The sequence below is a fragment of the Drosophila subpulchrella genome, chromosome 2L (genome assembly GCF_014743375.2).
Source record: "Drosophila subpulchrella strain 33 F10 #4 breed RU33 chromosome 2L, RU_Dsub_v1.1 Primary Assembly, whole genome shotgun sequence".
Taxonomy (NCBI): domain Eukaryota; kingdom Metazoa; phylum Arthropoda; class Insecta; order Diptera; family Drosophilidae; genus Drosophila; species Drosophila subpulchrella.
In genome coordinates this window covers 12,759,403-12,787,004 of record NC_050610.1, presented here as the reverse complement: position 1 = coordinate 12,787,004, position 27,602 = coordinate 12,759,403, and the positions used below count along the sequence as shown (strand labels likewise).

Here is a 27,602-nt window from a genome sequence, read left to right as displayed (position 1 = left end):
TTTTAACAATGTGGAATAATTTTCAGAATATTTCTTACCCTTTTCCCCACAGAACTCTTGTCCATTAAGAACTGTTAGCATCTTAAACTGGGTCTCAAAATAAACTCCCCACAAATTGGCACTTGCTTTAAGCACCCCAGCAGCAGCGAAATTCAATAAATATCAATAAAAATATTTACAGAGCAGGGCGAGATCATCAAAAGCAGTTGAGCCGCCCCAGAAAAAATTCTGGTTTTGAAGATGCAATCTCCAGCGGAGTGAGAACTGCCGTCGGGCATTAACGGTAATCATATTAACTAAGCGAGCGAAAAGTTTAATTGAATTGCCCAAAAAGGCGGAAAAGGGTGGACCAAAACTAAGGGGAAATCGGGGGCAAACTGGTTGCGGATGCGCTGGAGACGGTTCAAAAAATATGCGAACTGCTCGACGACAATGTGAAACGCCAAAAAGGAATTTTGCTTAATGGCAACAACAACCGCAAGTACAACAGGAACATCAGCCAGTAACAATGTATACACACAGAGAAAAATTGTACAAGAAATACTTTAGAGGCAGAAATATTATTTTAAATTCCAGCTCATCATAGCACTTATACCTCACCGTATTTTTTGTAAACAATATTAAACGAAATTTAAAAAGGTTTAAAAGTTTTTAAAAATGGACATGTTAAATGTTATGCTGAAATACCATTTTAATGGGTTTATATTTAGAAAAAAGGTGGAAAAAGGGATGGACCAATCAGGTTTAATGAATAGTACTAGGAATAGTACTAGAAATATGCCGCAGTGTTTTTCATCCACTTCATAAATACGTACCTATTTTTCTCAGTGCATAACAGCAGTAACAATGCTGGCAATTAACCGGCATGAATGGCAGGAAGTTTGGGAAGCGACCTTGCAATGTCGCAACGATGACGAGCCAAGACATTCGTTGTCTGTTAACTTTGCCGCCATTTGTCTGCAGTTGGTATCTTGGCAACTGGCAACATGGTAACTTGGCAACTTGGTAACCGCCAACTGGCAACAACTAACTGTTAACTGGGCCTAGACCTGGGCTCGGCCGCCCCCAACTGCATTCCAACATGCCATGCGAAAGTCAAATCTAACTGCATGTTGCATGCCACTCCAAGACAAACCACCATATCCATCCATAAAATAATGGCTAATCATAATGCAATTTTAGTCGGGCTAACTGGCATTAGCATGGGCTGCCTAGATTTAGGTAATGTGTCGAGCACTAATTGCTTGGGACACACTTTAAGACTAATGTCGAACTGCGGTACTTTGGAGCTGGCAATTTCAGATGACCTGCAGAACAATGGCGCTTTTATTAATTGGAAACTGTGTGGGGGAAATATGTTAGCAAACGAGGCAGGAATGGCTAAATAAGGAGAATATTTTGTAGCATTACTTATGCACATTAGCTATGCGCATTTTAGAGTTCTATTACCAAGATAGTCATGAAAAATGTATACCAGTTTTGAGTTATGTACTCATTTTAAAAGTTAAAAATGTAAAATCGTGGGAACATTACCACCCAAAACTGTGTAATCTATTAACAGATGTTGGTCCAGATGCTAGGAAACTTAAACAAAAAGATTCCAGTTACGAAATATATATTTTTTCGCATATGTTGGCAATGGCAATTTATTTGTATTTGAATAAATCAATTTGCGCAGGCGCATCGTCTCGGATCAGATGGGTAAGTAAACAGAAAATGGGAACAGTTGTGTGGGATGCGATATAGGATGCAACCCTCGGATCCTGACAGAAATAACGCCCCCTAAGCAACTGGTAGAGATCCTTACCCTCCCGCTCAAAGATAATAACAGTTGGTCGGGCATACATGCCTTATAACGGGGGATCTGTCTGATTGTATCTAGCCTTCTAATGAATTACGGCACACTTTTCAATTAGTTGCATGTTTATACAATAATTTTGATGATTCTCGAGAACTCATGGAGATGTACACCCCATGATAGCACAGCAGTTAAATGCCGTCAGCTGTTGAGTTCTGAAGAGTGTTTGAAAGAGTCTGCGCAGGGTGTTAACTATAATGAGGCCACCCTGTGGTGGTGTTTAATTGTTTGAGCAGTGTTCTTTTTCAAAAGAGGGAAAGAAAGGTAAACCATTTTATTATGGCTGTCGTACTGAACTGAGATCTTGATATTTACTTTTAGAATACTTTAAAGTCCCTAAATCTTTTACAAATAACATAAACCATTCCTACCATGTTAGGTAATCTTTGTGCCCACCTCGTCGAATATTCAATGAGTTTTAAAATAGCATGCACACTCTCGGTTAATCATAGAATGCAAATAAATTGGCGCCGCACTTGGTGTCTATGTGTCAAGGCAATCGGAATAACATCTGAGAGCTGGACCCACAATTGGACAACTTGTTTGCCTACGCACAGTGTTCGATCCAGATTACAATTGCCAGTGCAATTTGAATGATTAGCAGAGGGGCAAAAAGCTGGAATTACAAATATATTTCTGCAGCTGCAACAGTTCTTGTCGCACTTTTTCCGCTAAACTTGTCATTGTTGTTTGGCTTTTTTTTTTAGATTTAATTGCAGCCTCTGGGGGACGACGGCAATGATGCTGGCACTCAAGTGCACACTTCCTGTCATTTACATTAACAAAGTATTTTTTCTGCTAGTTTTTATTTATTTTCACAACGCACTCAATGGACTCTTAAAAGCATGCGCCATTGTTCGATTCGTAACGGGGCCTCTGAATTGGAACGGGGTTGGAGTCCCTGGATCCGGAGATTGAGTCCCATTAGGGGTTCCTGCAAGTGCACGCAAAGAAATTGTGTAGCTTATAAAATTGTAATTGTTAGATATTAACTGTATTGATCTATAGATTATATAAAGATTTATAAAATTGTGTTAGCTAACGAACATAACAGAATATTAGATGATTACAGGATACATTTTCTAGATTTTAAACCTACTTATGGTTCAACATGTAGGCAAGATAACGACCTAAGATCCAATTTCTTAGTGTCAAGTTAGGGTTCTAGTTGGATATCTGTTAGAGAAAGTTTCTTCAAGTTAAATTGTTCAGAAAGACAAATAAGTTTTTACAATGTGATGTTACTTTTACATACAACAAAACTTTAAAGAGATTGTCATCATACGATTAAGTTTCGTTTTATCTACCCACAAATTAACCTTTAGATAACTTTCATGACTTTGAGAACATAGGCTGAGGAACTACGGAAAATTAAAAAAATATTTGGAATTGGTATTAACATACCTAATATTATTTTCTATTTTATTACTTATTACTAATAAAGTACGTTTCATATATATTCGATCGTCGTCATACGATTAAGTTTCGTTTTATCTACCAACAAATTAACCTATAGATAACTATCATGACTTTGAGAAATTGGCCTAAGATTTACGGGATATTAAATAAATATTTGGAATTGGTATCAATGTACCTTATATATATTTGTATTTTATTTTTTTATAAATTATTAGTAAGTTTCATATATTTCTTGCCGTGTCAGCGGTTGCGTCTGCGCGTGACGCACGTGGTTCATTGGATCGGGGTTTGGTGTTGCGTAGGGGTTGGGACCTCCGGTTGTTGGGGTTGTATTCAACCCGCAGCATTTCCAGTTCGGATGGTTCATTTGCCTCGCCTGCATTGTGCCCCGTCGCTTGTGCCTGCCACACGCATTCTTGACCCAAAATCCAAGACAGAAATAAAGCCAGCTGCAGCTGCACCAGCAACTCCTTGGCCAAAGACCAAAGATCAAGGCTGCCAGCAGTGGCGTGTCAAATGGCCAACCAGCTGTTGCCATCCCACCAAATCAAAACCAGTCGGTGGGCAAACAATTGAAAATGGGAAATGTATCCTAGATCTATTGTCCTTCGGTAGAATCGACATATGTGCAGCTTCACAGTTGACTTGGAGGCAATTAGCAGGACTCGCACCCTCACTTGGTTTTCTTGTTTTCACCCATGCAAATGAGCTGAGTGAATGTTGATTGGAATTCAACCCACTACCAAGCCCTATTTTCTTATGGGTCACCACCGAAATGGCAGCTGTTTTTTCAGGACCTGGTTATTTTAAACTTATGTTGCCCCTTTTTTGTGGACATTTACATTTGTCAACAATTTGTTTTCGGTTTTATACTTTTTCTGTAAGGTTCTACTTTAGTTTTGGTGGTTGAACCTAAGCTAAAGTTTAAAGCATCTTTGTAAACTGCAAATATAACACAAAATATTTGAAGTCTCACAAAAGCTAGAAAAGTACCTACTCAAAAACCCCATAACTTTTTACAGGTCACCAATAAAGTCGGTTCTTTGTCTATCTTCCCTTATGTCATACAAAGTGGCTGCCTTGCGTGATTAATTGCAATTTTTGTGGCTATTATTGTGGGTCCTGCTGTTGGCATTTTTCTGGTTTCTCGACTGTGCGGCATTGGCAAAAAGGATGCAACTTTCACGAGGCAAGGCCAATCCCATAATAATTGCCGACCGATGGTGTCTGCGGCTATCCACCAACAGCTGCTGCAATCACGCAGTCTGTCGACTTCCCTCGGAATGGAAACAAATATTAAAAACCACTTAGAGCGACGCGTGGCGAGCAATTAAAGTAAACACCGAGTATTGGTAAATCCTTTTAGCACTATGCCCCATAATTGCAATATGAGATGCCACTCGATGCATCCGGATCCTGCCACAATAATATCCTTTCCTAAACAGCTACCCCTTTTCCGTTGCCCCTGTACTTTTAGTGTGCGTTTTTGACCCAACTGGGAGTTGCCATGGTAAATCCCTCGAATTCTGTGTCTGCGCATGCGCGACGGAAAGTGGCAGCTGTGAACTGTGCGCCTTGGACTAAGTGACCCCCAGGTCGGCGACTTTGTAATCCTGCGGAAGTTGATTTTATCACGTGTGTCCATTAGTTACCTTTTGGTAACCTGGAGTCCGGCTGCTGGGTTCAAAGTTCAGCCTCAAACAAAAAGGAAACTGAAACCGAAACCACTCGGCGGAATGAAAAGGGTTTTATTGGTATAGTTTTGAATTTATTAAAGACAACTAAAACCTTTTTGAACAGCTGGTTTTAGTGCCTAACTTTTTGAAAGTTTTAAAACTGCAAGGAGTCGATTTATTGATATAGTTTGGAGTTTTTGAAGACATTAACCACTGGCTTTAGTACATTTACTTTTCAACATTTTTAAATGACAAGAAAACTCCATCGAAAGTAGTTTTTCATTAACTCAAGTTGTCAATTGCCTTCTCTAAGTGTACTAAAAAATCCTCCCAAATTAATCAACATGAAGAATGCTCCCCATTCACTTGAAAAAGCTGAATGAACTCAGAATAACTGGAGGCGAAATATTTCAAAGTGCAGTGCTCCCTCTCAAGAACCGCTGACAGGGTTCCCATCAATTGGAATGCCATTCGAGTGTGTCTGTAACCTCGGAGGTTAGACCAAAAATGCCATCAGTCATTAATCTAATTTTTTCTATTTATGGCAAACGATTGATGGGCTTAGAGCGTCGACGACGACTTGACAATTGGCGGCTAATTATGCAATGGCATCCCGAAAAGCCAACCAGGAATGGGAACTGGCAGCTGGAATTAATTGGGCTGCCAACCGGAGGCCCAGAGATGCAAGTCTGGCGATAAGACCAGGCTGGTTCCTAAGATCTCTGGAAATGATGATGATGAGCAGTCGGCACCGCTGGAAAACTCAAAATTAATGGGCCGAGTCAGGAGGCGACAGTTTTGTCGAGAAAATCAAATTACATTTCGTTCAGTCTCGCTTATATGAAAATCTGTAAAATATGCGATACTATCTCAAGGATGAGGTGGTCTCTCACAACAAGAAGGACGACTGCTGGGTGATCATACACACGAATGTCTTTGATCTGACGCCCATGTTGAAGGATCGCCTGGACCACTGGAATCGTGTTGGGTGGCATTAATATAATCACAAAGTATATTTTTAATCCAATAACTCCTTTAGACCTTGGACTATCTTATAGCCCATGCCGGCAAAGACTTAACCCATTTCTTCCATGAGAATGGAGAGCCCCGCACGGAGATCTCTTCCAGCACTGGGCGACCCCGTGTCCTGTTTCCACCCATTCTGGAGGTGGCCATCTCCGAGTTCTCCAAAACGCCGGGTGTCATGTGGAGTCAGGATCCCTTCTACCACATTGGAAGAGTCACAAAGAGGGCTCGGGTCATTAGGATTATTAACACCCTGACCGCCCAGACGCAGTTCATGACCGTTTGCGATGAGGACAGCATCTACGACATTCAACAAAAGTACAAAGAGAGGTATAATCACCATGCCGGCAGCTATGAGTGGCGGAAGTTCTCGAAGGGGGTAAGCACTTTGGGTACATCTTATACTCTTATGATATGGTTTTAAGATAACCAAACAATTTGAAGTAATAGGGCATTTTTTCCGCTTGATCTATTGCAAGATTTATATATTTGTGTTCAGTATAGTTGTAATCTTAATTTTATCTGACAGATATTAGACTCGGTACTTCTAAAATGGTTTATTTATTATTTCGATGTAGATTCACTTTTATAGATTATTTAGACAACCAGATGGTTAATTTTAAGTGTAACTCATAAAATAATTTTAGTACCACGGAACTTTTTGTATATATATTTCAAACGGTTCATTAAAAATAAAAGATAGGCAAGAAAAGTAATACATTTCTTTATAAAAATTATTATTTTCAAAAATGTTTATAAGATATTTTATTTATTTATACTTTATTTAATAAGAACCAGAAAAAATCTAATGAAATTTTTAAAAGTCATTTTAAAGGCTTAAGTCATTTAAGAAGAACCTTGAAAAAATGTTTTTTTAATACTTAGACCATAAAAAGTATTTTAACAAATTCCTAACCAGGGCAAAGGCTGCAGTGTCCTGGACCTGAATGGCACCCTGGACGAGAACGGGCTGACGGATGAGGAGGACAGCACCTTGGAGCTGCCACCGCCCTCCATTTGGCTCTACTACACGGATGACATAACAATTGCTTGATTATTCCGTTTATGATTAATTGGTATTGGAAATTTGTTGTGCTGTTTGGCTGCAAGTAAAGCTCATTTCAAGCTAGACTGGAGTTGGTTGTTCGGCATTTACAGGCATTTTAGGCAAATTTCAACAAATGTCATGGTCGACAGCGGGTGGTAATAAGTCAGAAAAGTGCAGCAGACTTGTTCAGGGTCGCACTATCTACCTATATGTATACCGACTATATAATATGCGCCTGCCTTATTGCTCCTGATCGCGGCTCTAATTTATGCGGGCCGGTGGAGCTGTGAACTCGTGTATGACGATCGGGGTGTCTGTTTTCTATTTTTCTGTTTTTTGAGTGGTACAGAGCCTGCAGCTGCCCAGTTGGCACGCGTTACTTTTCGGGGGGGAGTGTTCACTGAACTGTGAACTTTTGGGTGTTTTTCAGCGAGCCTTTCGCGGGCAGAAGTTATGGTGCTTGATTCTTGGTTCTTGGAAGTGCGCCGAGGAAACCGAGAAAGACGCCCACCTCACTTGGATCTCCACCGAACTGGGGGCTTCGCTGACTGCCCGGCGTTGTGTTATCTTAAGCGCATAAATAATTAATTTCAGACTCATTTTGCTTAATAATTTTTTAGTTGTTTAATTGCAAACCTGTTTGTGCTGGCTGGGCCTGGGGCCAGGCCGGACCATAAATGGTATGTAGCTGTGTTTTTAATTTACATTGCGACAAAAGAGGCTAAGAATCTGGCACTTGAACAATGTTGTGAAATATTTTAGTCGCCGAGTATGTGGGATTTTTGACAAGCCAAGGGGTTTGGCAGCAGAAGGTCGACAATATATGTGTTTCTATCTAGATCTTAGAAAAAATAATCTAATTAACCTCCGGGAGTCGCAAACAACAAGTGACTAATAGGAAGTGGCTCTAAGCAAGTCATAGACATTAACAAATTAAATGGTCTTTGTTGTTTTGCCAAAAATTATATCTAAGTACAGACATTGTTAATGCCTTCTTTACAATACCACCACATTATTGCCAATATTTATCTAAATCCAATAACATCCAGACAATCTTAGGACCCTTTTAACTGCCAAGGAAACGCAACCGGAGACCAAAGACAGACCAGACCCAAATTAAATCCGCCAAATCGAATTGATACCTAAGAACGTCTGAGCCAAGACATGCAGAATCTTGTGAAATTCCCTTACCTGTTCGGCTTGAAAATCTGAAATCTCTGTGCCTGGTACCGCCACCCTGATTGGATGACTCATCCGAGACTGTGAACACGTTTGCGCCTGTCAGGGCCTGGGAAAAAGGAGCTAAATCGAACATTGGGAACCTGCCGCGGTCTGGGATCTTTGTAGAATGGTGGTGGAGTTCGGGGGAAAGGGGATGGGTTGGGATACCACTGCGTAGAGGTCTTCAAATCCATTGCACTGCCCGACTCTATGGAATTGCGTTTATCGTTTGGCCAAACCTGTTTTGGCATTCCTCCCCCCAACTCGACCGAGTTCGTTGCCTAAGTCTTTTGTTCGTAGCGCCACAGAGTTCATTGCCTGTATAGGTAAACAAAATGCATTCGTGTATTAAGCGTTATTTGTGGACTCTGCTGGGTGATAGGCCAACCCATCATGAGTGTGCACCGGGTTGCTAATTAACGGGGGAGAAGCTGCAATGGGCAATTTGCATAAGTCTGGAATGCACAGCTTGCCAAAAGCGATGATGATTACGTAATTTTAGGTAGTCTAAGTAATGGAAGACTATTTAATTTATTTGCATAACTATTCCTCCGGGAAAAAACATTTAAACATTTATAAAACATAGTATCCAAATAGTTTTTAAATATAAGTTATTAACAAATAATATATTTTAAATTTTTTTCAACTTTAACCAAAATCCATCACCTTAGTGCCCAATTTATACATATTTAAATCAATTTATACATATTTAAATTATACATATTTTAAATCATTTTAATGTCTACATCCAAATAAAAAAAACCCCTTAGTTTGCTGAATTAAAAAATTACAAAACAGTTACTTTCCTTTAGTAAATTTATGTTACTTGAAAAAATTTTCTTCAAGAGAAGATAATATTTCTAATTTACAGATAAATCATTGCTTACTCAAAATTTTTCGAATTCAGAGCGTATGTTAAAATGCCTCTACAACCATTTTCTTTAAACAATAAGAAACGAGTTGACATCACCTACTTTGGATTGTCATTGGAATTTTACCCGATAGGGCTGGTGACATCTTGCCAGAACAATTACAGAGATTGTTCTCTTCACGCGACATTCCCTGAGAGACCGAATTCATCAGGGATCTACGATCGACATCACCCACAGTAGTAGAACATGTAACCCACTTCGCTGGGGGCTTTGGCATCCCATTCCCACCTATTCACCATTCAGCGGGCTGGTTAAATCTGAATTCCATGCCGGTCGCATTCTTTCCCATCTCCCCAAAGACAGGCGGAAGTCGAGGCTCTGGTATGCGAGCATTCTTTCCTCCAGCGACTCCAGATTCCCAGGCTAAGCGAGCTAATTTAGTGCTTAGCTCGACATAAACTGTGTGCTGTTCCTGTTTGGCTTGTTAATTGCGCAGACTTATGCAGATGAGCTTCGGAATAGGAAAAGAAATAGAAAGCCAGGCGAGCGGGACAATCAAAATATTTTGGCTTGAAGGTCACAAGTCGTGGTCACATTGCTCCCAAAAGGAAGTCCAAACCTCCGCCCCCAAAAACCTTTCGACGGCTCCCAAAATTGGACAGCGTAGATCCAACATCCGTTATGGCTCAATTTCATTTTCTTTTACTGTTTTTGATTCTTAACTGCCACTTGGCCTGGGACTCCTCCATCTATTGTGACGGTGGAAATACCCCCGGAATGATTTGCATTTGGCATACAAAGCGTTGACCGCTGCTGCATTTGGCACTTGGCATTCCACACCAAACAGCCGTGGCAAATTAAATAATAAATTTACCAAGGGGAATAAGAAAAAAGAGTATGCGACAACAAATAGCGGAACCAAATTAGGAAGTGGCCACACCACACTGTCCCCCAAGTCCATATTCGGGGGCTCACTGTACCTGACCAACTGCCATGGGCATATTAATTATGAAGTGATTGATAAGGTGGCTTCTTGAATTATTAAGTTAGAGAGTGTGACTTTAAATTTATATTCTTTTTTAATAGATATAATTTATATTTATATAATTTTCTTAAAATACAAAATCCAACCATTTTTCTATTTTTAAAATAATAAATTGTGCCTCTTGAATTTTAATTTCTTTAAAATATTTAGATGGCCTAAAATCCCTCTATTAATTTAAAATGCCTTACCTATCAAGTTTTACCATTTACCTACTTTAATTTCCATCTAATGCTCCCAATAAAAATATTGTTTTTTCTCAATATGTTGTTTAATAAAATGTGTTTTGGAATTTGAATTTCTGTAAAATAATAATCTTTCAATTAATTTAAAATCCCATACCTACCAAGTTTTGTCTTTATTATACCATTTAATGTTCCCAATAAAAAGAAGCAATTATTTTTAATGGCAAAAACCACATGTTTTCTAAAACTTTTGTTTAATAAAATTAGTCTCTTGAATATAAATTTCTTTAAAATATTTAAATTTATTATAATGCCTTAACACATTTTACCCTTTAAACTTCCTCATGAAAATACAATAAAAAGTGTCAAATTTAAGTTATTTCCTTTCTTCGATTCGTGAGTCTCTGCCAAATTGATATGCCACTTTTGCACCTCACAGGCCCTGGTGATTTTTCATAAATTATTCAAAGCCTAACTGCTTCCGTTTTGGACTGGAGTGTCTGAATGTCTGCCAGTCAGTCAGTCACTCCTCCGACAAATGTCTTGGTTGGATGTGGATGTCTGGTGCTCCCTGGCAGATTGACAAGGTTCGTTGGGGACTCCACGTGGCCAGTGGGTCAGCGGGGGGTGCTGCACTTTCTGGTGGTTTCGATGGCATTCGCTGTCCAGCTGCTCGTATAAATATCCATTGCCAATAAGAACTGCGAGTTTATTTTACATTTTATTGTATAATTTTCGGATGTGGTTGCTAAAGAATGGAATGAAAACGAAGACCGGCATAAATTAACGCGTGCAACTAAATGAAAATAAATTAATTTCGTATTTACATTGGAGGTAAGTATGTATATATGTATATACCCTGGGTCCCGAGGTTCCGCTCGGTTGCCCATCAGGTATGTCGCAAAGATCGGGAGACAATGGGGGGGTTTTCACAGAGCTCTACGTATGTATGCAAATCGTATTGCTGGCATAGGAGGGGTTAAGGTTCGGCTGGGCCTCAATTTATGGTTATTAACACAATATTTGTTGTCGCTCCCTGGTTAATTAGCGGGCGAGGCCTTTCTGGGAAACGGATTCGTTCAGTTCCCATGCAAATCGCCTGGCCAAAAATCAATTAAAAGCGCACGTGACATTTAACTACCCACATCTGCATCCTTGTCACTTCCACTTGGGTGTTTTTTTAGTTGACCAAGCACTTCCTGTCCCAGGGGATTTCCCGACTGGCCTTGTGCTTCCTCTAGATATGATAATTAAAATATCTCACAAAAAGGATCGTGGGACCCACTCTGACTTTGAAATCAATTTCACTGGCCTTAAATTCTATTGATTTATAGCTGTGCGGGCTTCAATTGATTTTTTTTTAAGTTGAAAGGAGGATTATCAAACAGTGATCTATATTTTTTTGGTGGTTAGGGTGGTGGTTAGAGGTTTGCCAAATTGAAATGTTTACTGCAGCTTAGGGCTGTGTACTCGCCCATTTAATTTCGTTCTGATTTATGCGAGACAAGTGCCTAAGTGATCTTGTTAAAATTTATGGGTTCCTGAGAAGGGTTGCAATTGTGGGAACTGAGGGTGGCTGGGATTATAAGGGTTCGTTATGTTTGGTTTAAATATTGTTTCAAGAGATATACATAATTTTGTCACACACTCTGACCACATTCAAAGTTTTCAGTTGAAAATGGAAACCATACATTGATGAGACGACAAGAAGTCTTTAATCAGGTTTACTTTTTTGGCCTGTTGCGTACTCGTGTAACTCGTTTATAGAGAGGTGCAACTCCAACAGGTAGCTTCACTTTCTAACAATGATTGGTTGGCAACCTTCTCTTTTCAGTTTCTTCCTCCGAGGAGTAATGAGCGCTTTTTCAAGTTGATAATTACGATGAAACAGCAGAAACAGGGGCAGAAACAGAAGCCGAGATTCGAGAATACAATGGCAACCACAGCTCATTTGGTTAGGCCCCCAAGGGCCGCTGGCCAAGATGATTTGTCTTTTCTGGTCCGAAACTTCAGGGGCTTAGGTAAAACATTTGTTTACACATGAAAATACCAGTAGCCGATTTATACAATCAAACAAAGATCCGCGAGGGATCCAAAAGAAGGGCGGCTAGAATGAGTGATATTCTGGGAGCAGCGTGGGAAATGACTTATGTAACTGGTTGTAAGGTGTCCCCCAGAGTCTCAGAGTCTAAGGTGTTCTCAAAGGCATATTAAATACCATGAGCTGGTTGTAATTTCTAAGCTGATTTGGGGGAGACCCTTTGCAAATCAATCAAGGGCCCAGAAAATCCCCCTGACACCTCAATTACAAATGCAAATGGTGGAACATTGGCATGGAAAATTTAAGAGGGAAAAGAAAATGACTTACTGATATGTTTAAAAGTGTGGGATCTTCAGTATGAGAAAATAAAATATTGGTGAACTATAAAATATATAATATCTAATGAATATCAAAAACTTGTCACCCGCATGCCATAAAAGTTTTAAAGAAATTTAAAAGAAATTTCCATAAATCCATAAACCACTTAATAAATGAAAACCCATTATAGTAGCAATTATAAGTTGTTTCACAGTCATAATAAAATGAAATTGCCTGTTAATTAGCAATTATGAGGGCACACTTTATCGCTTGCCAACAGATTAATGTGGGGTTGAGCCCATAAGCTCCCCAGCGGATTGCTGGAAGCTCAACCCTCTCAGGCATTTGGCGAATCTGATGCAGGAACTGGAAACCACTGGCCAGGGAGTAATCCAACCACCATACCATACCATACCATACCATGGATCGCCAGACCCGTCGCCCGCACTTAGTCGCACCACACTCTTGCTTTCATGTCGACCAGCCATTATAATTATGGCGACGGGTCTGCCGTTTCTTTCGCTCTTTCTCCATCTCCTGGGCATTTTCCAGAGCTCTTTTCATTACATTTAATGCCACAAAGGAATTTGAAAAGCATAACAACAACAAAGAAATACTTCGCTGCTGACGTCGCACTGGTCGACCAAGTAGAACTCATGGGATGTGCACTGAGAGAAATTTATTTTTAATTATATTTTGAAAAATGTTGGAGAAGTAGTATGATATGGTAATAGTATTACCTGAAAATTAAAAGTCATTACTTTGAACATCAGTATAAATATGACCTTAATCACTCTTAGCTATATTAAGAAATACATTTATTAAGAAGTACTTATTTATAAAACATAAATTATAAACTTAGCTTGTCACCTAAAATTCTTAAACAAAATTTCAATATTTATCTACTCTTAGCTATATTAAAAAATACATTTATTAAGAAGTACTTATTTATAAAACATAAATTATAAACTTAGCTTGTCACCTAAAATTCTTAAACAAAATTGTAATATTTATCTATAAATATATGGGTGGTATAAGAAAAAACCTACAAACAAAATCCTCTCGATGGACCATTTTAGATGCAGTATATAGTTATAAAATCATTAAAAACAATCCCTTCATATAATTGAATTAATATAAGATGATTATTTTAAAGAAATGTGTACGAAATGGGTCATTCAAAAATCATCATAAATATGTGGTCTTTTAAAATGTAATTTTATTTTATTATATTATATGACTCTTTTCTCTCAGTGCACAAATAGTTGGGGAGGTGGCTATGGCACTGGATGGATGCGGACGCGCTCGGTTGACTTTCATGGATCAGTTGGGGCGGGCTTGCAGCTCCACAACTCCAAAGCGGTAGCATATATCGCTGTTTGTTCTGGCATATACTACTATACTATACTATATAGTATACTATTTGTTGTTGTTGCTGCTGTTGGTGCAGTCATTACCGGCATGACAAGCACAAAAATGCGTCGACGTTCGTGCGCAGACGGTGCCGCTGCCCGCAAAAAACTAAAGTTGCATTTAACTAGTCGAGGAATAGGGCTAGGCCTTAGTCCGGCCACTAGTTACTCCAACTATGCAAGAAGTGCCCATCGATTGATGGACTCGGAGTGAACTCGGTTGAACTCCCAGCTTGGACAACACGTGTCCAAGTCGGCGGTTAGACGGGAGCTGATTTCCATATCTCTATCTGGCGGACGCACTTGGCTAGTTTGGATTGGAGATACGAGTACTTAGAACTAATCTTCCTCTTCTAAATGCAGCCAGGCGTTTCGCCCGAACAAGATCAAAGGGGCCAACGAAACGAGCCACTAATTTGATTTGTTTGGAAAAAAGGTTCGAAGTCAGCGCTACTGTTCTTGAGATAAGAACTAGTGTCTAGAACAGATCTAGCCAAAGAAAAGTTGAGAATACATTATATATTTAAAGGAAACAATTAGATCTTAAGTTTTTGCAACTATAATCATAATAAGTTATGCTTGGATTATACAAATAATTGAAAACTGTTACTTATTTGCATAATAAAAAAGAATACTATTTTTACCATCTTTTACTTTCATATATAGTATAACTCTCTTGGTCTATTGGTACTTCTATAGCTTATCTTCCTACGTATATTTATGACATTTGGGCAATCATCTTCCCTGCTCAAAAGTAATGCCAAATCTAATAAATAATAATGTTCTAACCGCACATCAACTCTCAAAGCAATTACAGTCCCCCAATAACCTGAAATCTAAGCCCAACTATATTTGGCAATCATCGCTATCGACAACATGGGCCGCACCCCGTCCCAGTTGAGAATGCCTCGACTCCGACAAGTGGTCAGGTTTCCAGTGCCGAAAGTTCCAGCGATTGTTGCCGGGCCAGTGAGCAGCTTTAATCTCGGATCTGGAAAACCCGAATGGCACACGAGTATAGAGTTTAAGATTTTTGAAATCTGGCTAGCTGTTAATCATAACCAAGATACCCCGAAAAAATGACTGCAAAAAATGTATGAAAAAATGCACAAACTGCTTTCGACTTCCGTTGGGCAACTCATCCTGTCTGTTTTCGAGTCTGGCATCGGGATTCCCGATTCCGATCTCGGGTTTCGATCCTCTGAGGCTGGACAACCGCAAAGTGGAAACGGAAGTGTCGCCGTGCGGACAGGTAGAAGATGCCCTCAATTAATTGTGACCTTTAGGAGCCGTCGTCTGGCACAGAAACCCAAGTAATGCCACTGCAACAAACTAAAATCGAGTCTGCAACCAGTTGCAGTGCCACTTTTTGTCGCAGCTTGTGGATGGTGATCATTTAGCTGCAAAAAGCCAGCTATGAATGGTAAATGGCAGTGCGGGCCACTCTGCAATTACATGGCCAGCTGCCAGTTGTTTTGCACTCAAAAGATGGTGAGGGGTATGGGCTATAAGGTATAAGGTATAAGGTAGTTGGACTCATCACGTATTGGGAGGTAGCATACATGGGCATACTTAAGGGGCATTAATGTGGTTTATCATCGGGCAGCCACTGAGTTCGATACGGGCATGTTATGACAAGGATGAGATGTGGACAAAACTCCAGCCCAACTGGTTGGGAATCCTCCGTTTCCATCCATCCCCTCCAAGGGCAACTCGGATCCAGTGATGCTCAGAAGATCTATTGCTGGTTTGGAGATTATCAATAGAAAAGATTTTAAATTTTTATAGTAGTTTTGATAAAGGTACATTTCTAAAATCAACTATAAAGATATCTGATATATGTTCAGAAGCCCTTCTTGTTCCGCCACTTCCTCGAAGATTTCCATTTACTTCTTTTTTCTGGAGTGTAGTTCACTGCAGATCATTAAGACGCCAGGCCAGAATGAGATGGCCAAACAGAGAGAGAAAGAGACCGATGCAAAGTGCACATCCGTAGAAGGACATCTGATCGCTTTTTGTCGTGGCATTACACAACCGCAAAGTATCCGGGGGAGAAGTTTGGGGAGGTGCCTGAGGAAGATGAGGAGCAGTTTGGGGAGGGAGTTAAAAAGTAAAGAAGAGCTAAAGATGAAAGTGCAGACAAAGCACTGGCTGAGTCCCCAAGCCGAAAGTTGCTGTTTCCACTATTTCTTTTGTACTGGAAAAAATTGTTAGTAACTAATGATCATTTATTACATTTATTAAGGTATCTCTAGTATCATTATTTTTTAGCCATTTTCCTTTTTTTTTTGGAGCTCTATTAAAATCTTAAAATACTTAGAAATGTATAGTCACAAAGTGATTTTAACTTAATCTTACTATTTTAATAATCTGAATTATAGTATATTAGATCAAAATTTCCTTAATGAATTTCGTTCAAGGCGAACTTCTTGTTGGATTCCAAAATCTAATAAATCACACTTTAATTTATTAACAAATTAAAGCTTGTATATAATACTAATAATAATATTTGTAAAAGGAGGGGCGCTGGATGTTTAAAAATCACGCTTTATTATGAGTACTACTATGATATTCAAAGAAATCTTTGTTTAACTTTAATAATTGAAACACAAGTATGTCATTTTAAAATTGGATTTTCCTTCCTTTCTCCCAGTGTAGTTGTGGCTTCCTGCAGCTTACGACGTGTGACGACATGTAGAACTAATTGTCGTCCACTCTGGCAAGGTAACCTCGCCCCGGAGGAGAAGGTGGAGGAGGCGGTGGAGGAACTGGGGGGCAGGACCCGAGGACCAGGAGGGGAACAAGACTGGAACCGACTTGGCAGCAACTCTGGCTGCAATTGGCTGCACCGTTCGCCTTGTGACAGGCATAAATCAGTTTTGTTTCAGTAATCGGCGCAGCAAGAAGTCAGTGGAAGTCGAAGTGGAAGCCACCTGTCCGCAGCTAAAAATCATGGTGATCTTGAGATTTTCGCGTGTGTTGCGTCATAATTGAAAATGATCGCGGTGTGAGACCTTAAAAGGAGCGATTCCCAATAGTGGCAGACACTCTGCTTTTTTTGTGTTTTGATATTTCGACGGCGACAACTTTGCCAACGAGTTAATTAGAGTTCGGGTCGTGTGCTCGGGGAATCGAATTGTTTTGCTGATTTATGTTGGACAGCCATTCCTTGGCCAAAAAAGGCGCAGCAGCAGCGCTAGACAAATAAACCAAAAATTAGCAACATTTAGTTAATGCACATAAATAAGATACGACGAGCTATTCGATATTGCGAGACTCCAAATTGGGCAAGTCGTTCGTGTGCCCCGAGATTCCAATTCAAAGATCTCAAGATCCCAAGATCCGTGTGGGCAGAAGTCTCAGTCTAACAAACAAAAAGAAAATAAATGACGAGTTTAAATAACACTAACAATCGGCTTTGCTGAGGCTTTGGTTGGTTAATGAGCTGGACCCATATTTGGCCGGATCGAAGTCGTCTCAAGATGCCCGCCCCTCCGAGCACAGTGAAGCCTGCCTCTGGTCACACGACCAAGCTCACCCATGGCAAATCCAGCAACAGTAGTACCACCTTGTGCAACTCCATCGCCCATCTGAGCGACTCAAGGACCAATCTGACTGTCAGCACGCCCACCACTTGCCAGCGATTAAGGTATGACACTTTTACAGCTCTTCGTTTCTGATATTGGAACTAGTTTATCGGGCCTAGACCCCAAAAAAATGCCCTCTGTTTTGATTGTAGTGTTAATAAATTATACTATGGCGTGGGGGTCTTTGAGGTGCACGGGCCCCACTGTGTGTTAGGTACCATCTATAGAGTTTGGCTAATTGTGTGTCTGCTAATAAATGAAATTTGTCAATCTTAGTTATGGTAGAACGGATTGCTTGATTTGTGTATTTAAGTGATAACTGAAAGTGGGGATTTATATAGCTTTTTAAAGAGCTTACCTCAAGATATTATGTCATTACTGAGAAATAGGATAAAGAGGGAGGACTATTATTAGACTTCTTATGATATATACTTTATCATTATTCTTATAACAAAACTTTGAAACTAGAGAACCAATATAAAAAAACAGTGTGCTTAAAATTAATTCGTGACGGAAAGGATGGCACATAATTTACATATCATTTGTTACACCAAATTAAAAATGCACAAAATGGTTTAATCCTTAATTGTCTTGTATTCACAGCGAAATGTTTCGGCGTTCGATTGCCAGCAGCACCCAGTCCAGTTCCAGGGAAAATACCTACGAGGAGGTAAGATAATATACATATGAATATACCTCAGATGATCCTTAGATAAGCCATTACAAAACTTCCATTATAATTGTAAATGTAGATCAGGAAAATTATTAATGAGGTGTTGCGCGTGAAATGTCTTGAGAACTTGAGGGGAAAATTCAAATCCACCCTAGTAATGGAAAACCGATCATTCTTACCTGCTCTTTTGTTGAATGCCCATCACAATTCGACTAATTAATCAAACAAAATGCCAAGACGAAAAAATTTCGTGAAAGGGGAGAGAATTCCTGCGAAGTTTCCGTTACCCCTAGGAAAACCTCTCGAGTTTCCAGGCGTTCCGAGTTGATTTGCCTTTCATAATAAAAATCTTTTAGCAAGCCCATCAAAGGAAAATAATTTATAAACATTTTAGGGCAACTCAAAGGCGACTGCCTACTGTGTATCTGTATCTTACGCTTACGCATCGCTATGTATCTATAAGTGCGCGGTGTGTAATCCGAGATACTTTTGGGCAGGGGGATCTTCGCCCAGGAGCAGTCGATCGATTTATAAACAGGCCGACGCGCTCAAGTGTGTCAGCTGCCGCTCGGATTCGTTATATCTTCGAGATACACAAAACATACCTTTCCTATTGCTAAGATGCTGTGAGGACTGCCAGGACCAACGCATCGAATCCTTAAAGACGGCAGGCATTGACCTGCTTCGGAATGTGAAGCAAAAACATCTGTCGCCCTCAAAAGGGATCGTCTTCGAGGCAGATAATATACTATATGTATATATTTATGAGTCTCGCCCGGGTGTCCTTTTTCGTGTTGTTACAGGCGTCGTCCTCGATATGGCGCGCTCAAGGAAGATCAGGTCGATGCTTGATGGAGCTGCATTCCATACAGGTTTATCGGGTACCTCTGCCCGGAGGATCGAAAACATCTGCCTGGGCCATAAGCGGGTCCTTTCGTTAGCCCGTCCAATAATTGAAAGTAATTTCCCTGCACTCCAATGATGGCGGCAAGGTGATAAGCCAGTTTAGTCGCCGGCATCCTGTAAGGATTGCTCACAGTTTCCGGTTGAGGGGCAATCTTTATAGCAGTCTTAGTTCAGCAGGATAAAGATCTTATCTGAAATCAAGAGTTTTTAGACTTATCGCGGTCTTTTCTAATCCCGATAACCAGAGATATTAAAAAAGGTTAATGGTAGTAGTTAAATGTGATAAAACCAAGAATCAGATATTATTTTAAACATTTTATAAATGTATTGTAGTTAGTCTTGAAATATTAAAAACAAAATCAACTCCTGCTTTGAAATTCCTTTATGTCGGAAATTACCGGGGACATCTTCTACTATTTTTAATGACCTTTTAAATAAGTACCCCATTTTTTATTGGACATGTGTTCTTAAACTCCCCATTACATAATAAAAGTGTCAGGCCAGAAGGTATTGTCCACACGTTATTCGAAACCAAACGACCGCAAACTCTGGGCTCTTCTTGGATACCCAAGTATGAAAATGTATCTGCCAGATACGACTGCCATGGATACGTGGATACAGTCAGTCAGACAACGCGTGTAAAACGCATAAAATTGCAAATTACAGCGCTCCAATGCATTTCAGCTTCAGCTTTGAGTTGATTTCGTTTGAAACTGGGAAACCGCAATGGCAGGCGGGCTTGGAATCGGAGATGCAGTTAAGATGCAGATACAAATGCAGATGAAGATGGAGGCGATCGCAGCTCAAGTTGAGCGTGTGGCAGGCAGACGACGATCTCTAATGGGCAATGGCATCATAATCATCATCATTGACAGGCGGTCTCATGTTGCATTTATGTAGCTGCGACCACTGATAGATGGAAGTTAGTGAACCCCAACCCAGGCCAAGTTGCACCCCAAAACCCTCGTTAATCTATGGAAAGTGCAAGTGAGTGCACTCTAGTCAAACATTTCTCTATGTGCCTAATCACAAATCAAATATTTTTCTACGCCTCGAGGGTTTTATGGCCTTTGCTGCGCTGCGGTTCATCGTCTTTGGATTTGGATCGGAATGGGACTGATTGGGTGAGCTCAAATATTTGACAAGACCCAGTGCATTCGCCTTCTGTGTGGGACTCAAAGTATCCGGCTGACTTTGGCCGGATTGATAGCCTCTAATCAGTTGCTCTGTTTGTCGTCGAATGGGTCTCATAAATTACACTACTTTGCATTCTTCTTCAAGTGCTCTAAAAAGGGGTGACGAACCTGCTTGAAATGGTTTTAATTTCGATGGTTAATTGTTTGATTTATGGCTGAGAAATGGAAAATTTGAAAGCTGATTTATTTGAAAATATAAATTTAAGTATCATAAATTTTATTGTTAAATAAAACTTTTGCCATTACCAATATATAAGTTAAATGTAATATGTAAATATCAGTTTATTATATTCTGATATTACATATATCAGTTTCGTAACCTTTACAAGCACGGTAATTATTTTCCACCAATTCTTCGATATAAAATGTAAATACCTCAGGTTCTTTAAAGTTTTCCGACATGATCCCACGGATTTTCCACCCTTTTCCCTGCCAGATTTCCCCACTTGGCTAGACCAAATAAGTGTCACCTTCAATAACTGTAGAGTTGTTTCAATTGAGGAGATATCACAAGTCAAACATGCGATGGCTGCATGGACTTGGGTCATGTGCCTTTCATTACTGTCTTCGAAGGGGTATCTATTGGGTTTTTAGGAGATCCGCCCCCGACCTCATTGAAATGCAAACAGTTACGATACTTCCCTGGCTATGCCCCACCGATCCCCCGATCCTCCACTGATCTGGTCATGTTATTATTAAAAACACCTAAATGGGTCGCCAAGAAGTGGGCACTGCGAACTGGGGATGGGTCGTGTGTCCGTGTGCTTTGTAGTGCAGCACGTACAATAAATTAGTGACATTATAAAAAAATTAAAACGTGAGCTCCTCTAGCCGAACATATTTTGACAATAATAAGCAGCTTTGTGCGCTGCCTTCTTGTTTCTTTTTTCTATATACCTTACATATACCATTTCTCGAGAGCCGCAAATTCACAACGCAAACAACGTGACATGGGGATCGAGATGGGTTAGGGTTTCTTCGGGTTTATTTTGGGGGGGTCTGTGAATTCGTTTTGTTTGCCTCTGCTTTATGCGTTTTTATGTTTTATAGGCCTTCTCATTAGCATGCCGATCACGAGAAGCTTATAATTTTGAACTCTTCTTTTTTTGGAGTGGAGCCGCTAGGACAAGGCACAATTGTCAATAAAATTGCTGAGCCGCCTGACAGCACGCACTCGCAGCACTTTGAGACATTTTACGGCGGCTCAGAAATCCGTATCTTAGCCCCAAACAATTAACGAAATAAAAAGGCCGCTCGGCTGAGATCCCACGCTTTTTTTTCTTGTTGAGGGACGGGAAATGTACAGCATTTAAATAATTTTTCGATGCCAGCCCACACAGTCACCGCAAGCGGATTATTTGTATACATTTCATTGTTTCAAATTTATATGCGAAAAATGCATATAGGCGAACAGAGATTCATTCACAAAATGTTGGCGCATCTTTAAGTAACTTATTTATCATAATCGTATACACAGCGGAAATAAAATAGACACAAACTGCTAAATACACGAAATCTACCTGAATCTTGGAATTCCTAGCCCGCGAACTGGTGAATGAACTGGAGGAATATCTTCCTATCTTCGTTTAACCTGGGGTTTCTCTAAGCCATTAGCAGCTTTTTTAGCCGGAATTATGTTGTCTCTGCACTTGACTTTATCTGCGCCCAGCATGTTTGGGCATGGAAAGTCCTGGGATCCGAACATGTTTTGCACACATTTCAGGCAAATCCTGTGTGGCCTGCAGGTGGTCGTCCTTAAAGGCGTTCAAATGAAGGGTGCAGGGTGCAGAAACTCATGGAAAATGGCAAACCCAGCTCAAAAAATGTTATGACCCACAGTTAAGACTATTAGAACTGATTGATTTATCAGCTAGATAAGTTATGAACGGATTATTTTACCAACAAAAGAGAGATTATATTTGAAAATAAGTTGTCAAGGTTTTAACATTTGTAATATTTTCTTTTAAATTAACAAAGATGTAAAAAGAGCATAGACCGAAAATAATGACTATGTGGAAAAATATATACAACAAAATAGTTGTATTATTGTATTATCGATCCTTGATAAACAGAACTAACTATCTTGCTTACAATCAAATTTATCGCAACTAATATAGCAGATAGCCAAATTCTGATTACCCACTAGATAAAACAACTTTCTATTATGGCTTTCCTCTGTTTTCAGGCAAAAGAGACAACAAAATTTGTCAGCATTTTCTCATTAGTTTGTTTTATGCGGCACAATGGTAGTTGGCCCAAGTTGCGACTGTCTCCTCCACTGATGATAATTAAATCAACGTTGCATGACACAACTTAATCAAAACTGAGCCAAGCTGAAAGTGAATTTGGCTGGCAAAAAAAGATACACAGATACGAAAACCATAAATGAGGTCAACGAACACGGTCCAAGTTGTCAACCGGTACTGTAGGCAGAACCCATTAATGTTTCTTTTGGGCTTTGAATAGTTTCCCCAAAAAAACAATCCAAAGAAAACAAAGACTAAGCTTTGTATATTTTTTTCTCTGCCGCTTTTATCAGCCCATTTACGTGCCAAATCAGCGGGTGAAAGTGTTGCAAAATGAGCGAAACGAACTAGCGAAATTACTTCGAGGTGAAAATTGTTTTTCCTCGCTCCACAAGGAAGGAAAATACGCTCGGTACGAAAAAACTAAGCGTGTTCGCATTTAATGAGTGTCACTTTTATCGATCGCGGCGGTGGCACCTGTTTCCGTTGCATAATTTCGTTGTCCAGACACCAGAAACACACACGAGTGTTCCTTCCACATTAGTTTCTTCCTTGGGCTAACAAAATATTTACACATTTCTGGGAGTAAACGAGGCACAGGCGCTAGTTCTAATGAAGTTGCGAGGGAGTGTGGCAGGTGTCTGCTGCGGTATCTTACGGACCATTTGTAACCCGATAGAGCCAGTTTACAGTCTAATGAGAGATCAGTAGATACAACAAATAACTTAGCTGCTAATGAGTAAAAGAAGTAGAAAATGACCTGGAAAATGTGCATAGTAAATGCTTTAATTGGGTTAAAATATAGCTAGGCTACCTAAGAATATATGAATAGGTTATCCTGTTAAGATACATATAAATACTTTAATTTGGGTTAAAAATGTAGCTATGGCTACCTAAAAAATATATGAATAGGCTAAGATACATAAATTTAAATTTAAAACTTATTTATGTTGAGTCAAGAATAGGAATGGAAAGTATTATTGGGATCAAAATTTGGTTATACCCATAAAATTCAAACGTTTAAGGATCTTTTGAAACATATTACATACATTCCTGAAATTATACATTAGGATTTTACGAACTGATGTAAATTACCCTATCAGCACTCTTCTAAAACAAAACGTATCACTTCAAAGACCCCTTGACTAATAGAAACACAATTGCTTGGCCCATAAATCTGGCTACCATATCTCAAGATCTTTCCCAGAAATGCATTTCGAGTACATCAGAGAGAGTAGACCTCGTGATTTTCTTTATTTTTTGCACTGCTAACCATCCGCAACTAATGCGGTAGTAGGAAAGATACACGGGACCTGGATCCGAAGGATCGTTCCAAGACGCAAGGCCCGGCGTGTGCGGTTGGCCAGGCTGTTTATTGTTGGGAAATCATAAAAGATCATAAATAAATAGCTGAGCACGGGAGATTTACATTTGCCGGGGACTGTCGAGGGTCGGTCACACTTTAATTGCCGCAGATAAAGCGAGTCTAAGCGGATCTCTTGGTCTGGGAAACGTACACACAGAGTGTGGTCCATTCGGGCTCTGTGATTCATGCTGAACCATCTCGTTCCCTCTCTTTTCTGGCCCAATATCGCCGTCTCACTGTGGGTAATTGATACCCGAGGTGTTGATTTGTAAAACAAAAAACTGTTTGCTTATAAACAAAAGGCCTTGTTATGTGCACGAGTAGCAGAGGCAGAGGCAGTAGGAAAAACAACTGAATTTTCGGGAATTTAGATAAGAAGCGAAAATGTTTTCATCCGAAACTGGGAACAGATAAAGATGGGTCACACCCATTGGCGGTCCGAGATCCAAGGCCCCCACCCAAAATGCAAATCAATGAACCATTAGCTTTGGGAAATGTGTAGAATTGAGAGTGCCCCTTTTGAACCTCAAATATGGGCCTCCACATCGCCCGGTGACTGACAGACTGATTGTGGGTCTTCAGTAAGTTACCTACTACCAATCTTTCTCTTGATAAGGCAAACTGACTTATCAGCGAGGGGCCTCAAATATTTGAGCTGCGTGTTATGATTTCTTGTATAAACCCTGAATGTTTATGCAAGATTAATGGTCAGGCGCACGCCTTCCTTCCTCCTAAAAAAACCCCTCATCCACTGCCATAAGTTAAGATCGTATACAAATTACATCACCTTCTGATCTTGAACTATTAATTAGGCAAATTTCGTTTTGATTTGTGGGCTGGCTAGGCAGCGGATGTAACTAAGTGGAGATCAAAACTGAGATCTTAAGCTGGGAATATCTGGGAGTGGGAACAGCTTTGTTTTCTGGATACAGATAATGCAAATAAATAATATATATTAGACCGAGTTTTAAAAAAGCTAATCAATAAATTGTAAAATATGAAATAAGGGATACATGTTTTTGAACATATTTTGTAGTTTTCTATAGGGTGAATAGTATAATAAGTTCTACGAAAACGCATGAAGGAAACCTAAAACGATAGGATTCGTTTGTTCGTTTGTTTATATTTATAAACAGAAAACCGTACTGTTTCTTTTTTATATGAAGCCACTTCCATTTTTATGTGGTTATAATATCCGTTCCTTGAAAATGATATTATGTACCTTAAAAGATATACACAAAACGAAATCTATCTAAGCGAAAATAAAGAAAGTTATATCTATACAAAATGTAAAAAACTGGATACAATAGAACACAAATTCCTTTGGCTACATGGCACATTTGCCCGGAAATCTGCACACAGCAACTGACATATTGTCAAACATCGGCCATGGAGGATCCTTTTGCTACGATCCTGATCCTCTTTTGTGCGACACCTTTTGGTAAACTGTCAATAAGCGAGGGCATTGTTCGATCCCAGCCAAATGCAGCTGCCTTTCGCCATCGAACTGCGAATCATTTCCTCGGCCCGAGAACAAAGACGGGCAACAGGATCCGGCAGCAAGGACATGTGGCAGCCAGAGGACAGCTTATTGGCCAGGCAGAGAAATCAGGAATCGAACGAGAGCATCTGCATCTGTCATGGCCGACATGTGCCGGCAAGATGCGAATGATTTTTGGCGGTAAAATGGAATTAACACAGGATTTTCAGTACCTAAATGACCGAAAAAGGGAAGGGCAATACTAATTATTTCAGATCCCAGTTATTTGGCGGACCGCAAAATCCGCTTAATTTGAAAAACCGTTATTCTGAAAATTTTTATCCTTTTCCTATGAATGAAAGATGCAAATATAAAGGACAGAAGCTCACAAAAAAACTGATTTTAAAGAACTTTCTTAACTAATACCTAAAATATTTTTAATTGAAAAATATTTATTTCTATTATAAAATATGTTTTTATATACGTACTAATCTTCACCATTTTAAATTATAGAATATGTATGGTTGTAAAAAATATAGTTTAGGTAATATTATCAAAAATACATAGTACTAATAAGGTTTACAATCTTACTTAGGATCTAATCATTCTGATAACCAATGAACAATAATTATTTCTATGATACAATATATTTTCCTATCCGTATCATAGATCGCCATGGATATAAATCATATTTTGGATAAAAAATATATGTTCTAGGTAAAATTGTTTTAAAATCTTTGGTAAAATAAAGAAAGGCTCACAGTCTACTGAAGATCTGGTCACCCTGGGGAAACTTTCAGCTGGAACCGAAGCCAAAGCTGAATGAACTCATTTCCCATTGCTCATGATGGCTCAGCTTCTAAGCGGCTTTCTGTCTTTCTGGCCATTAACAGAGCGAAGAGAGAGCCAGGTCTTCGCTCTTTCTCCGCTCGGCTCTCTCCTCTGGGCCAGCAAAAAGAAGCAGCAACTTTTCTCGGTTTTATGGCTCTTTTTTTCGGCAACATGCTCAGTCAACCTTGGCAAGGCCGTTGTTGCCGGTTTTTATGCTGCCTGTGTGCGTGTGAGTGAGTATCTGTGAGTGGGCCCCTGTGGCTGTGTGTTTTTGCGTGGGTTTTCTTTGGTATGTGGCCAACGGAAGTCGGGAATGGGTCATAATCGACATCCCTGTTCCCCTGGCCCCTCGATTCCTCTATCCCCTCTTCAATTTTTTCACTCCTGGCCAACAGATGTGGCGGCCCTTAGGATAATTGCACTTGGCAATGGCTTGTTGGCATCATTAGAGCCGCGTTTGGGTAAATATAGCAATTACAGTATCCGCAGCATGTCCTGATGCCAAATTGAGCGGAAAGCCCATAGAAAACGGAAAATGACAAAGGAAATCGAGCGCAGAAATTAACAGTTTGGGATATTGAGGGTTAGACTTGGCCCAAGGAAATGGGTTGGAAAATGCTGCAACTATTAACTTGGAAAACCTTTACTTTTTAAAAATGAATAAATTGGTGATTACCTTTTTTCACTTTTTTTTTAAAGTTGCGAAATGCTCAAAAACATTATTACAAATATTTAAATTCCTAAGCATTCAAATTAACTAAAATTGGATACCCCATCGACTTGGCTTTAATGATCTTTTTAAATATTGCACAGGCAGTTCCAAAGAGAGTTTCATCACTATACCCAATCGACCACTGTTTGGCCCTTTTCAACCACCGCACAGTGGCCAACGAAAATTCAACATATTTATTTATTATTGGTTACAATAATCTTAGTAATATACAGTTTAAATCAATATATTTCGATACAAATTTAAAAAAACCTATACTTTCCTATTTTACTGTTTAAGAAATATAATAAACTTTGTTTAATTTTATGAAAAAAACGATAGGTGATTGCTTAGAATTGAACAAGCTAATAAATTGTAATATGGTAATCATTTGCAAATGTTACGTAACCGCCAAGTAAGTTAGTAAGTTTGGTCCTTGACTGATTTAGTAGTAACATTACATAGAATAATGCAATATAAAAAAGATTTA

General features: G+C 39.5%; 1 protein-coding gene across 1 annotated transcript; it reads left to right on the top strand.

Annotated features, from left to right (window-relative positions):
• Window positions 1-5,723: 5,723 nt before the first annotated feature.
• Window positions 5,724-7,076, top strand: LOC119547863 (cytochrome b5 domain-containing protein 1). The gene is made up of 3 exons (XM_037854895.1): window positions 5,724-5,936; window positions 5,993-6,358; window positions 6,899-7,076. Exons 1-3 carry the CDS (start codon window positions 5,811-5,813, stop codon window positions 7,031-7,033), a joined length of 627 nt encoding a protein of 208 aa, XP_037710823.1. The 5' UTR covers window positions 5,724-5,810; the 3' UTR covers window positions 7,034-7,076.
• Window positions 7,077-27,602: the final 20,526 nt, after the last annotated feature.

Coding starts and splice junctions, on each gene's coding strand:
- LOC119547863 (XM_037854895.1), top strand. CDS start 5,811: ATGCGATACTATCTCAAGGATGAGGTGGTCTCTCACAACAAGAAGGAC. Junction 5,937..5,992: donor GCCTGGACCACTGGAATCGT/GTTGGGTGGCAT, acceptor TAACTCCTTTAG/ACCTTGGACTATCTTATAGC. Junction 6,359..6,898: donor GGCGGAAGTTCTCGAAGGGG/GTAAGCACTTTG, acceptor ATTCCTAACCAG/GGCAAAGGCTGCAGTGTCCT.